The 14,021-nt window shown below is 45.4% G+C and overlaps 1 protein-coding gene across 6 annotated transcripts in view; it reads right to left on the reverse strand.

Moving 5' to 3' along the window:
* Positions 1–8,483: 8,483 nt before the first annotated feature.
* ccdc181 (coiled-coil domain containing 181) overlaps positions 8,484–14,021 on the reverse strand; it is a 69,647-nt gene continuing 64,109 nt past the window's right edge. For all 6 annotated transcript variants that reach the window (XM_070892943.1, XM_070892937.1, XM_070892941.1 and 3 more), the window contains 2 exons: positions 13,740–13,894; positions 8,484–9,755 (listed from right to left, as the gene is read on the reverse strand). In XM_070892943.1, coding sequence (XP_070749044.1) covers positions 9,587–9,755; positions 13,740–13,894 — 324 coding nt within the window. In that variant the 3' untranslated portion in view covers positions 8,484–9,586. The remainder of the gene's footprint in view (positions 9,756–13,739; positions 13,895–14,021) is intronic.

The following is a 14,021-nucleotide window of genomic DNA, read 5'->3' on the forward strand; positions in this document are numbered from 1 at the left end:
TACCATGACACCCAGGTCTCGTTGCACCTCCCCTTTTCCTAATCTGTCACCATTCAGATAATAGTCTGTCTCTCTGTTTTTACCACCAAAGTGGATAACCTCACATTTATCCACATTGTACTTCATCTGCCATGCACTTGCCCACTCACCTAACCTATCCAAGTCACTCTGCAGTCTCATAGCATCCTCTTCGCAGCTCACACTGCCACCCAACTTAGTGTCATCCGCAAATTTGGAGATACTACATTTAATCCCCTCGTCCAAATCATTAATGTACAATGTAAACAGCTGGGGCCCCAGCACAGAACCTTGCGGTACCCCACTAGTCACTGCCTGCCATTCTGAAAAGTACCCATTTACTCCTACTCTTTGCTTCCTGTCTGACAACCATTTCTCAATCCATGTCAGCACACTACCCCCAATCCCATGTGCTTTAACTTTGCACATTAATCTCTTGTGTGGGACCTTGTCGAAAGCCTTCTGAAAGTCCAAATATACCACATCAACTGGTTCTCCCTTGTCCACTCTACTGGAAACATCCTCAAAAAATTCCAGAAGATTTGTCAAGCATGATTTCCCTTTCACAAATCCATGCTGACTTGGACCTATCATGTCACCTCTTTCCAAATGCGCTGCTATGACATCCTTAATAATTGATTCCATCATTTTACCCACTACTGATGTCAGGCTGACCAGTCTATAATTCCCTGTTTTCTCTCTCCCTCCTTTTTTAAAAAGTGGGGTTACATTGGCTACCCTCCACTCGATAGGGACTGATCCAGAGTCTATGGAATGTTGGAAAATGACTGTCAATGCATCCGCTATTTCCAAGGCCACCTCCTTAAGTACTCTGGGATGCAATTCATCAGGCCCTGGGGATTTATCGGCCTTCAATCCCATCAATTTCCCCAACACAATTTCCCGACTAATAAGGATTTCCCTTTATTCCTCCTTCTTACTAGACCCTCTGACCCCTTTTATATCTGGAAGGTTGTTTGTGTCCTCCTTAGTGAATGCCGAACCAAAGTACTTGTTCTATTGGTCTGCCATTTCTTTGTTCCCCATTATGACTTCCCCTGATTCTGACTGCAGGGGACCTACGTTTGTCTTTACTAACCTTTTTCTCTTTACATATCTATAGAAACTTTTGCAGTCCGTCTTAATGTTCCCTGCAAGTTTCCTCTCGTACTCTATTTTCCCTGCCCTAATCAAACCCTTTGTCCTCCTCTGCTGAGTTCTAAATTTCTCCCAGTCCCCAGGTTCACTGCTATTTCTGGCCAATTTGTATGCCACTTACTTGGCTTTAATACTATCCCTGATTTCCCTTGATAGCCATGGTGAGCCACCTTCCCATTTTTATTTTTACGCCAGACAGGGATGTACAATTGTTGTAGTTCATCCATGCGGTCTCTAAATATCTGCCATTGCCCATCCACTGTCAACCCCTTAAGTATCATTCGCCAATCTATCCTAGCCAATTCACGCCTCATACCTTCAAAGTTACCCTTCTTTAAGTTCTGGACCATGGTCTCTGAATTAACTGTTCATTCTCCATCCTAATGTAGAATTCCACCATATTATGGACACTCTTCCCCAAGGAGCCTCGCACAACGAGATTGCTAATTAATCCTCTCTCATTATACAACACCCAGTCTAAGATGGCCTCACCCCTAGTTGGTTCCTCGACATATTGGTCTAGAAAACCATCCCTTATGCACTCCAGGAAATCCTCCTCCACCGTATTGCTTCCAGTTTGGTTAGCCCAATCTATATGCATATTAAAGTCACCCATGATAACTGCTGCACCTTTATTGCATGCACCCCTAATTTCCTGTTTGATGCCCTCCCCAACGTCACTACTACTGTTTGGAGGTCTGTACACAACTCCCACTAACGTTTTTTGCCCTTTGGTGTTCTGCAGCTCTACCCATATAGATTCCACATCATCCAAGCTAATGTCCTTCCTAACTATTGCATTAATCTCCTCTTTAATCAGCAATGCTACCCCACCTCCTTTTCCTTTTATTCTATCCTTCCTGAATGTTGAATACCCATGGATGTTGAGTTCCCAGCCCTGATCATCCTGGAGCCACGGCTCCGTAATCCCAATCACATCATATCCGTTAACATCTATTTGCACAGTTAATTCATCCACCTTATTACGGATACTCCTTGCATTAAGACACAAAGCCTTCAGGCTTGTTTTTTTAACACCCTTTGTCCTTTTAGAATTATGATGTAGTGTGGCCCTTTTTGTTTCTTGCCTTTGTTTACTCGGCCTTCCACTATTGCTTTTTACCTTTCTACCATCTGTTTCTGACTCCATATTACTTCGCCCTATCTCGCTGCATACGTTCCCATCCCCCTGCCATATTAGTTTAAACACTCCCGAACTGCACTGGCAAATGTTACCCCTAGGACATCAGTTCCAGTCCTACCCAAGTGCAGACCGTCCCTTTTGTACAGGTCCCACTTTCCCCAGAACTGGTTCCAATGTCCCAGGAATTTGAATCCCTCCCTTCTGCACCACTGCTGAAGCCATGTATTTATTCTAACTATCCTGCTCCCTCTACTCTGATTTGCACGTAGCACTGCTAGCAATCCAGAGATTACTACCTTTGAGGTCCTACTTTTTAATTTCACTCCTAGCTCTCTAAATTCAGCTTGTAGGACCTCTTCCCGCTTCTTACCTATATCGTTGGTACCTACATGTACCACGACAACTGGCTGTTCACCCTCCCCCTTCAGAATGCTCTGCAGCCGCTCCGAGACATCCTTGACCCTTGCACCAGGGAGGCAACATACCATCCTGGAGTCTCGGTTGCGGCCGCAGAAACTCCTATCTATTCCCCTTACAATAGAATCCCCTATCACTATAGCTCTCCCACTCTTTTTCCCACCCTTCTGTGCAGCAGAGCCAGCCATGGTGCCATGAACTTGGCTGCTGCTGCCCTCTCCTGATGAGTCATCCTCCTCAACAGTACCCAAAGCGGTGTATCTGTTTTGCAGGGGGATGACCGCAGGGGACCCCTGCACTACCTTCCTTGCACTGCTCTTCCTGCTGGTCTTCCATTCCCTAGCTGGCTGTGGACCCTTCACCTGCGGTAAGACTAACTCACTACACGTGTTACTCACGTCATTCTCAGCATCGTGGATGCTCCAGAGTAAATCCACTCAGCTCCAATTCCGCAACGTGGTCTGTCAGGAGCTGGAGGCGGATATACTTCCTGCACACGTAGTCTTCAGGGACACCGGAAGTGTCCCTGAGTTCCCACATGGTACAGGAGGAGCATATCACGTGACCGAGCTCTCTTGTCATGACTTAACCCTTAGATGAACTTAAATTGGCAACAACAATGCTAAAGTTTACTCACTGTTATAGAAGAGAAAAAAGAAAAACTACTCACCAATCACCAGCCAATCACTTACCCCCTTGGTTGTGACGTCACCTTTCTGTTTCTTTCTACTTCTTTTTTGCCCTCTCCCTGTAGCTGCACAAGCTGGGCCTTTACAGGCCTCTCGCCGACCCCGGACTCACGCCTCTCGCGGCCTTTTGTCGGCCTCTTGCCGACCCCGGACTCACGTCTCTCCACGCATCTCCTGACGCCTCTCGCGGCCTTTATAGGCCTCTCGCCGACCCCGGACTCACGTCTCTCCACGCACCTCCCGATGCCTCTCGCGGCCTTTTGTAGGCCTCTCGCCGACCCCGGACTCACGCCTCTCCACGCACCTCCCGACGCCTCTCGTGGCCTTTTGTAGGCCACTCGCCGACCCCGGACTCACGTCTCTCCACGCACCTCCCGACGCCTCTCGCGGCCTTTTGTAGGCCTCTCGCCGATCCCGGACTCACGCCTCTCCACGCACCTCCCGACGCCTCTCGTGGCCTTTTGTAGGCCTCTCGCCGATCCCGGACTCACGCCTCTCCACGCACCTCCCGACGCCTCTCGCGGCCTTTATAGGCCTCTCGCCGACCCCGGACTCACGTCTCTCCACGCACTTCCCGACGCCTCTCGCGGCCTTTTGTAGGCCTCTCGCCGACCCCGGACTCACGTCTCTCCACGCACCTCCCGACACCTCTCGCGGCCTTTATAGGCCTCTCGCCGATCCCGGACTCACGCCTCTCCACGCACCTGCCGACGCCTCTCGCGGCCTTTATAGGCCTCTCGCCGACCCCGGACTCACGCCTCTCCACGCACCTGCCGACGCCTCTCGCGGCCTTTATAGGCCTCTCGCCGACCCCGGACTCACGTCTCTCCACGCACCTCCCAACGCCTCTCGTGGCCTTTTGTAGGCCTCTCGCCGACCCCGGACTCACGTCTCTCCACGCACCTCCCGACGCCTCTCGCGGCCTTTTGTAGGCCTCTCGCCGACCCCGGACTCACGCCTCTCCACGCACCTCCCGACGCCTCTCGCGGCCTTTTGTAGGCCTCTCGCCGACCCTGGACTCACGTCTCTTATACCTATATAGGTTATACCTATCAGGAAAGGCTGCACAGGCTTGGGCTCTTTTCTCTAAAAAAAAAGAGAAGGGTGAGGGATAACCTTAAAATTATGAAGGGCTTCGATAAGGTAGACATCTGAGGAAGGATGTTCTTGCTATTGAGGAAGTGCAGTGAAGGTTCACCAGATTGATTCCCGGGATGGCAGGACTGACATATGAGGAGAGACTGGATCTGTATTCACTGGAGTTTAGAAGGATGAGAGGGGATCTCCTCGAGCATGGTATTGGGGGTAATGTACTGACATGGATAGAGAACTGGTTGGCAGACAGGAAGCAGAGAGTAGGGATAAATGGGTCCTTTTCAGAATGACAGGCAGTGACTAGTGGGGTGCCACAGGGCTCAGTGCTGGGATCCCAGCTATTTACAATATACATTAATGATTTAGATGAAGGAATTGAGTGTAATATTTCCAAGTTTGCAGATGACACTAAGCTGGGTGGCGGTGTGAGCTGTGAGGAGGACGCGAAGATGCTGCAGGGTGACTTGGACAGGTTAGGTGAATGGGCAAACGCGTGGCAGATGCAGTATAATGTGGAAGGCAGAATATTATCTGAATGGCGGCAGATTAGGAAAAGGGGAGGTGCAACGAGACCTGGGTGTCATGGTACATCAGTCATTGAAAGTTGGCATGCAGGTACAGCAGGCAGTGAAGAAGGCAAATGGTATGTTGCCCTTCATAGCTAGGGGATTTGAGTATAGGAGCAGGGAGGTCTTACTGCAGTTGTACAGGGCCTTAGCGAGGCCTCACCTGGAATATTGTGTTCAGTTTTGGTCTCCTAATCTGAGGAAGGACGTTCTTGCTATTGAGGGAGTGCAGTGAAGGTTCACCAGATTGATTCCCGGGATGGCAGGACTGACATATGAGGAGAGACTGGATCGACTGAGCCTGTATTCACTGGTGTTTAGAAGGATGAGAGGGGATCTCAAAGAAACATATAAAATTCTGACGGGACTGGACAGGTTAGATGCAGGAAGAATGTTCCCGATGTTGGGGAAGTCCAGAATCAGGGGATGTAGTCTAAGGATAAGGGGTAAGCCATTTAAGACTGAGATGAGGAGAAACTTCTTCACACAGAGTTGTTAACCTGTGGAATTCCCTGCCGCAGAGAGTTGTTGATGCCAGTTCATTGGATATATTCAAGAGGGAGTTAGATATGGCCCTTATGGGTAAAGGGATCAAGGATTATGAGAGAAAGCAGGAAAGGGATACGGAGGTGAATGATCAGCCATGATCTTATTGAATGGTGATGTAGGCTCGAAGGGCCTACTCCTGCACCTATTTTCTGTGTTTCTATAGAGAAGCTGTTTCTACTTGTGGCAGAGTCCAAAACTAAATATAAGATAGTAACTAACAAATCCAATATGAAATTCAGAAGAAACATCTTTACCCAGACAGTGGTTAGAATGTGCAACTTGCTACCACAGGAAGTAGTTGAGGCTAATAGCATAGATGCATGTAAGGAGAAGCTAGATTGTTCACATGCCAGACACGAGACTCCCAAAGCAAGTGCTCTACTCAGAACTCCTTCATGGCAAATGAGCCAAAGGTGGGCAGAGGAAACATTACAAGGACACCCTCAAAGCCTTCCTGATAAAGGGCAACATCCCCACTGACACCTGGGAGTCCCTGGCCAAAGATCCCCCCCAAGTGGAGGAAGTGCATCCGGGAGGGCGCTGAGCACCTCAAATCTCATCGCCGAGAGCATGCAGAAATCAAGTGCAGGCAGCGGAAAGAGCATGCGGCAAACCAATCCTATCCACCCTTTCCCTCAACAACTATTTGTGCCATCTGTGGTTCTCGTATTGGACTGTTCAGCCACCTAAGGACTCCTGTTTAGAGTGGAAGCAAGTCTTCCTCGATTCCGTGGGACTGCCTATGATGATGATGAGATAAGTACATGAAGGGAAAAGGAATAGAATGATATGCTCGTAGAGTTAAATGAAATACTGTGCGAGAAGACTTGTCTAGATCATAAACACTGGCACAGACCAGTTGGGCCGTAAATTCTATGTAATTCCTGTTTCTGTACTGTAAATTCTATGTAATTCCTTGCTCTTCTGCCTCACAGTCCTGGAGAAGCACCTGAAACAGCAGCAGCTGGACATTCCTCAGACCGAAGGGTTTGAGAGGGCCAGTCAGCCAAGTTGAGTGATCTTTTTTGTTGCAGGAACCCTTCAATTTTTGAGCATGGAAGCTTTTTGGTTCTGTTCTCCAACAATAGAAAGAAGGCCCTAAGGCTGGCAGTCAATCACATAGCTGCATGCTTCTCAACATGCAGCTGTGCTTCTGATTCTATCTCCAATTCCCGGTGGAAGGCTCTGCCAAGGGGCAGGGTGCAAACAGATCGCGTTAATGACCTACCTCACCAAATTCAGGTGCAGATGGAGTGCAGTTCAGGCTATATAGCATCTAGTTAAGGGCAGGGGTCAGAAAAAAATGGCCCCTCTACGTCTTAGCTTAGTGTAAAGCACAGTAAGTAATTATTATTCTTTCTCAAGTTTCCCCCATCTCATGCATGATGAAGTCATAAGTTATGCAGGTAAACTACCATGTAAAATAATTGTTAGAGCGAGCAAGCAGCTTGCAATTTTCCTTATGGGAAAGTGCCTTATTCCCACTTATACAGATTGACCAATCATGATCAGGAACTTGCTGGTTTGATTCTTCTGATTGATTTAGCAAGCCAATCGTTTGAGCCTAACTAGACTATGGGCATCGGTTCTTCACTTTACTTCTCAATTTAAAAAAATGAAATGCAGGGGCCAGCAAGATCCACCAGGTGAGGATCAGCTAATTTTGGAACGAGTTACATTTCTTTAATACTCATGTGCAGAAAAACATCAAAGCATTTTACAAAGTGATTAAAAACGTTTAAAGTTTTGCTTTTAAGAAAGCTACTAAAGGTTCCAAAAAGAAAGCCTATAGTTAAAATTTAGATTTTTCTTTAATGTCACAGACCATTTAACATCACGTTGGATGACAAATTGTAAAAGTAATGACAGCTCTTTTGTGACAAAAATATGGGCATTATTGCTGAATAATATCAAAATTTGTTGGGTCCTTGGAAAGCATTTGCATGCTCAAAGTACAGATTATCCCTTTAGTCATGAAATTTACCCACAATGTCCAAGTACAATTTTATGTAGATACAGTAGCAGCACTATAACATTGTTTGACATATCATTACCCTTGACCAAACATTATTAGTTCTCTCTCTGAAACGTTCTAAATGAACACTCAAATGTCATGCTTCTTATACTCTGTTTGTATAGTTTCCAGTGACACTATAAAGCTGTATAACAAAAATTACATTGGGTATTGCTCCTTGTAATAGTTACTCTTCTGCTGATACAATTTTGTCTATCTACAGTATATGAATCTGACTGCACCATGGTATAATGCAGTCAATAGTAACCTACAACACACATAAATCTGAAGAATCCTATAAGGAGGCAGAGTTATTGGCAAGTACTTCTGAAAAACAGATATTTAGAAAACAATGGTTGCCGGGAACTTTCTTTGAGTTCTCCACTCCGCTGGTGTAACTTTGATGGAAATAGGGTTTCATCCAAAGTTATACCAGAGGAGTAGCAGCCCCAAGGAAATTACAGCTGGAAAAGAGAATAACACATTGGTATACATGTTAATCTCTGGATTCCGCAAGACAAATTGCTGATTTCTGCCCAGCTATCATGGGGAGAAGACGTTAGGCAATTTCTAAATGGGAGGCGGCAAATCAGCAGGGCATCCTAAACAGGGCATTCTTAGTCATGTAACGGTTCCTTACTCTGCCATTGCCAGAGAACATGGAGCAGAGCATCTGCCGCTTAACAGCAAAAAAAGATTCATAGTCCAGGGAAGGGGAGAGAAACATATATATGGGCTAGACTTTCGCCGTCATTTTCGGTGGGTTTCTCGGTGGTACAGCTGTTTTTTGATGAAAAACCGCTCGGCAAAAGTTTCCTCTTTATTTATTTAAAAAAAAAAGAGTTCCGCCCACATTTTGAAAAGACCGCCGGGTAGCTAACCACCCACATGCACCGCCGAGAAAACCGCCAGGATCTACGTTTTGTCTCAGCGGAGGACCCACTCACACCGCCGAGGAAACCGCCCAGGAAAAGCTGCCGGAATAGGGCGATAGTGAGTACCCTGCAAAGGAAAATAAGTTAAAGATTTTTAAAAATTATTTTTAAAATTCTAAAACGCCGATTACCTTAAAAAGTGCCTCGAGAATGTTTCATAACTTTTTATTTTTTGTTTAAATGAAAAAATATTTGAGTTTTCACCCCTCCCGATGCCCCACCGCAGCCTCGGACTAAATTTTAATTACTTACGTCCATTCCGGTAAGAACCGCCCGTTTCACCTAGTTTCGCCTTTAACTGCCGAGAAACCGGCGAGAATATTGGTGCAGGATCCATTTTCTCGCCGGGCGATATTTTTTACCTTTATTATGGAAATTTTCGCAAGCATTAGTTGCAGAACATTTGCGGTGTTTCTGGGCGGCAATCGGGCGTCGAGGGGCTTTAGGGAAAGTCTAGTTCTATCACTTAATTGCGAAAACAACTACAGGTTCAACAAACAATGCCATCTTATTGACACTCACACAATATATCAGAGTTTAAATAATTTTGTTCAGATGAGTAGATGGAAGTTAAATTATTGCTTGCACATACAGAATTACATTATCAACTGCACAAATACCACTGATTTGATTATTTTTAATAGCTGTCAATGACTTTTTGTGCAAAGTACAAACACTACTTTAACACTGGTCTACTTTTTCCCTATTAAAATAAAGCTTTTAAATTCTTAAAGGATCTTTTCATTGGAGTAGAAAAAAAACAACATACAGACATTGCAGATAATTTATTACAACCTAATCATGTCTTATGCAATGCTCAGCAGATTTTGAAATGTTAGTAGCGATGCAAGAGCATGTTGAAAATTACATTGTTGAGATCTCTTCAGATGATCTCATACCACTGAAAGTTTGATCCGCAAACCCTCAGAAGGATTTTGGTTTCTTTGAACTCTGCAATGAGGTATTCCAAATATGAAGAGAAAGAGGATGCCCAGAACTTCCTAGAACCTGTAACCATAATTGTCAAACTGAAATGATTTGGATTCATTAAGGGTGCACAGTAGAGTCTGCATTCTTTTTACTCTTCTAGCTTCCATCAGAAACTGCTTGCATCGCTCCTTGGCAGCCAACTGCTCTGCATGTTTCTCAGCTTTCTTTCTTTTTAGCCACCTGTGAAGATTTATAAGTGAGAAAAAAAACGAGTGAATCAAACCCTTACTGTATTAAACAGTATAAAAGTATATATGCTCCTACCTTTTCTATTACTGCCTTTATTCTTTTTTTATATTTAAACAGATTATCATTTATAATGTTTCATCACATCTGAGAAGCTTCTCAAAGTACTTCACACAAATTCATTTTGAAGTGCAGCAAACGCAGCAGCCAATTTACATGCACTAAGATCCCACAAACAGCAATGAGATAAATGACCAGTTAATTTATTTTATTGTTGGTTGAGGGATGACATTTGGCCAGAACACCAGGAGAACTCCCTGCTCTTCTTTGAAAAGTGTCATGTGATCGTTAGCATCCACCTGAACAAGCAGATGGACCCTTGGTTTAACATTTCATCCAACAAACTTGCTTTATTATATTAAGGCATAAAATGGGTACTAATTATCTGATATCACACTACATAGGATAAACTCCTAATTCTCTTCTATAGTATCAGTCTCACAATGACACATGTTTACTTATGTCATGAATTATTTTACAAAGCAGAGACCTGCACAATTAAAATCATATGGTAATGTACCAGAATTGACAGTGCAATGCATAATGACCTGCTGCTGCAGTTTAAAAAAAACTCTGGGTTAACAAATGCAACTATAAACCTAAGGGTTTCTGCATATTCCTGGTGTCTCTCATACTTTTATAATTAGTTCAATCATAAAGGTGTGAAAAACATATTCTTTAGACATTTCCAAATGCCAGTTGATACTGGTGATTCAAATGCGGGTCTTGTACTGTGCAATGAGACAGGGTTAATTAGTTATCTCATAGTAAAAGATCCTTTGGGGAAGAGTGATCATAATATAACAGAATTTCACACTGAGTTTGAGAGTGGCATGCTTAAATTTGAAACTAGAGTCTTAAACGTAAATAAAGCCAATTACAAAGGTATGAAGGGCGAGTTGGCTAATGTAGATTGTGAAATTAGATTAAAGGGTATGACAGTAGATAAGCAGTGGCAAACATTTAAAGAAATATTATAAAATTCTCAACGAATATACATTCCATGGAGAAATAAATACTCCAGGGGAAAAGTGATCCGTCCATGGCTAACTAAATAAGTTAAGGACGATATTAGATTAAAAGAGACCTATAATGTTGCGAATAGTAGAAAGCCTGAGAATTGGGAGAGCTTTAGAAACCAGCAAAGGATGACCAAAAAATTGATTGAAAAAAGGGCAAAAAAAGAATGAGTGTGAACTAGCAAGAAATATAAAAGGACACGTACATTTGTAACACCTAAAAGCTGATTCGGTCACCGTGATCACATGACGGATTGCTGATTGGTCCCCTTGGAGGATAAGACGCGCCCAGCACTTTCTCTGGAATGTGTAATTATAACCACCCTACCTACGTAATCAGTGACTTTGTAAAGTGTAATTCGAGCCATTCTGACTGCCGACTCCAGACAGAATAGAGCTCACCTTCTCCCATCCCCCAAACAAGTTCCTACCCCACCCCCTCACCCAAGTTCATGACCTAATACCCCAGCCCAAGTTGCTGACCTAATCCCCCCAGCCCAAGTTTCTGTCGTAATCCCCCGCCAGCCCAAGTTCCTGAACTAATTATCGCCCACTGCCCAAGTTCCTGACCTTGTGCTCCCCTCCCCTGGGTTTCTGATCTTCTGCCCCTGCCTAAGTTCCTCCCCCATGGATTCATGACCTTCTCCCCCCAACAAGTTCCTAACTTTCTCCTCCCCCGCCAACCCCCCCGCCATAGAGGGGGCATTATGTGTGGGTCACGGATTGTTAACAGGTTTATTGGGTATGAAGTGAATAGTGACAGTGTCGTGACTTCTGGATTTTGTCCAGTCTTGCTATCTGGATCACGCTCTCAATCCCCCCCCCCTCCCCCCCCACCCCACCTTCAGACCTGGATCACGTTCTTCCGCCATCCCCGCTGTGCTTCCTGTTCTCTTTTACGCCCCCCCCACCCCACCGAGTTGCTGACATCCTCTCTTCCCCCCACCCGATTTCACCCCTTCTCTCAGATCCCTATGTCTCCCTCTCTTTCTCTCCGACCCCGACCTTTCTCTCCGATTCCGACCTCTCTCTCTCTCTCTCGATCTCGACCCGGACTTCTCTCTCTCCCAACCCAACCTCTCTCTCTGATCTCCCCTCTCTCTCCGACCTCCCTCCTCTGTTCAGCATGGGCCACGCTGCAGCCACAACTGTGGGATACTGCGCATGTGCGGCCGGACCTCGGTGACATCGCTCATGCGCATAAGGGGATCGGATGTGCATGTGCACAAGGGGCAGGGCCAACCACGCGCTTGGGCAGAAGGACTCAAAAAAGTTGTTGCAGATAATCACTCCAAATATAAAAACAGATTGTAAGAGCTTCTACATGTATGTAAAAAGTGAGAGTGGCGAAAGTAAGCAAAGAGGGTTCAATGAGGGCCGTGGGGGTTCCAATGACAATTGGGAACAGCAGCAGCAACCGATAATGGGTCCGATGACAATCGAGGACCGTGGGGCGGCGGGGGAAGAGGTCCGATGAAAATCGGGGGGTCGGCAGCAACAACAGGAGAATCCGATGAGGATCAGGGGCTGGGAGCAGCACAGCGAGGGGTGTCTAGAGATAGTGGGCCAGGAGCAGCACAGGGTGGGCCGGAAGAGCGGGGTGTGATGGAGTGAGGCCTTTTATGGGGAAGGCCTGCGGGGGGGAGGGGGGGAGGAATTTGAGCCTCGGGGGAGGGTGAATTGGATGCATGGGGGTGGTGATTGGAAGCCTGGCTGGGGAGGAGGGGGTTGGGTCTCTAATCACGAGGGTGGGTTAGGTAGGGACCCCTTATCCTAAGACTATGACCACTAGTTCTAGACTCTCCAGCTAGGGGAAGCAACCTCTCGGCATCTACCCTGTCAATCCCCCTCAGAATCTTGTATGTTTCGATGAGATCATCTCTCATTCTTCTAAACTCCAGAGAGTATAGGCCTAATTTACTCAATCTCTCCGTATAGGACAACCCTCTCATCCCAGGAACCCATCTAGTGAACCTTCTTTGCACCGCCTCTAAGGCAAATGTATCCTTCCTCAGATAAGGAGACCAAAACTGAACACAGTTCTCACTGTGTGGTCTCACCAAAGCTCTGTGCAATTGTAGCAAGACTTCCTTACTCTTGTACTCCAACCCCCTTGGAATAAGGGCCAACACACCATTTGCCTTCCTAATTGCTTGAAGTACCTCCATGGTAACTCTAGGGGGGAATTTTAACCTAAAAAAAAAGGTGGGTTGGTGGCATGGGGTAGTTAAAGTGTTTTTAAAAAAAAATCAGAATCCCGACCTCAACCCGCCTCCAACCCACCCACTTCCAGTTTTAATGGAGGCAGGCAGCCAACCCGCTCCCAGGAGGCAGGTCGTCTGTTTAAATATTATCATGAGGCTGGAAGCATCGTCTTTAACCTCCATTTTGTCTAACTTTAGCTGGTTGGGTTTTGCACACCTCATGAAACCCACTAGCTAATGCAAGGCGAGGACTGCTGGATCGAGGAGGTAAATGCCTTTACACTAAACTCCTGAATTAAGACTCAGATGAGGAGGAATTTCTTCACTCAGAAGATTGTGAATCTTTGGAATTGTCTACCCCAAAGGGTTAGTGTATGTTGAATCATTTAGTATGTGCAAGGCTGAGATATAGATTTTTGGACTCTAGGGGAATCAAGGGATATGGGGGATCGGGCAGGACAGTGGAGTTGAGGTTGAAGATCAGCCATTATCTTATTGAATGGTGGAGCAAGCTCAAGAGGCTGTAAGGCTACTTCTGCTCTTATTCGCAGATCATACCCTATAACGGTAACTATAAATTGACTGTCCCACTTCTTTACTTTTGTAAATACAGTTAGCAGTTTGATTCACTAATCCAGATTAGTACAAAGTTGAATTAAAGATAGTATAGAAATTAGTTATTAAACTTTCCTTACTGTTTAAAAGCTTTTTCAGAATCTTCTCTTGTGTGGACTTTTGAGTTGTAATCTTGTTCTCTTTTTCTCATAGCTTCTACTTGCTGTTCTTTGATTTGCTGTTCCCGTTTCTTCTTTAGCCAGAGATTGAAGGCTTCATTTGGGTCTCGATATTCCTATGAAAACAAAATAAGGTGTTTCCACAAATAGGTAACATCATCCCAGCGTAAGTGCATCCAACTGTTTCTACCATTTACGAAGTTTATTTTTATGCAAAGTTGACACTGGCCATACAAAGCTACA

The sequence above is a fragment of the Pristiophorus japonicus genome, chromosome 11 (assembly GCF_044704955.1).
Source record: "Pristiophorus japonicus isolate sPriJap1 chromosome 11, sPriJap1.hap1, whole genome shotgun sequence".
Taxonomy (NCBI): domain Eukaryota; kingdom Metazoa; phylum Chordata; class Chondrichthyes; family Pristiophoridae; genus Pristiophorus; species Pristiophorus japonicus.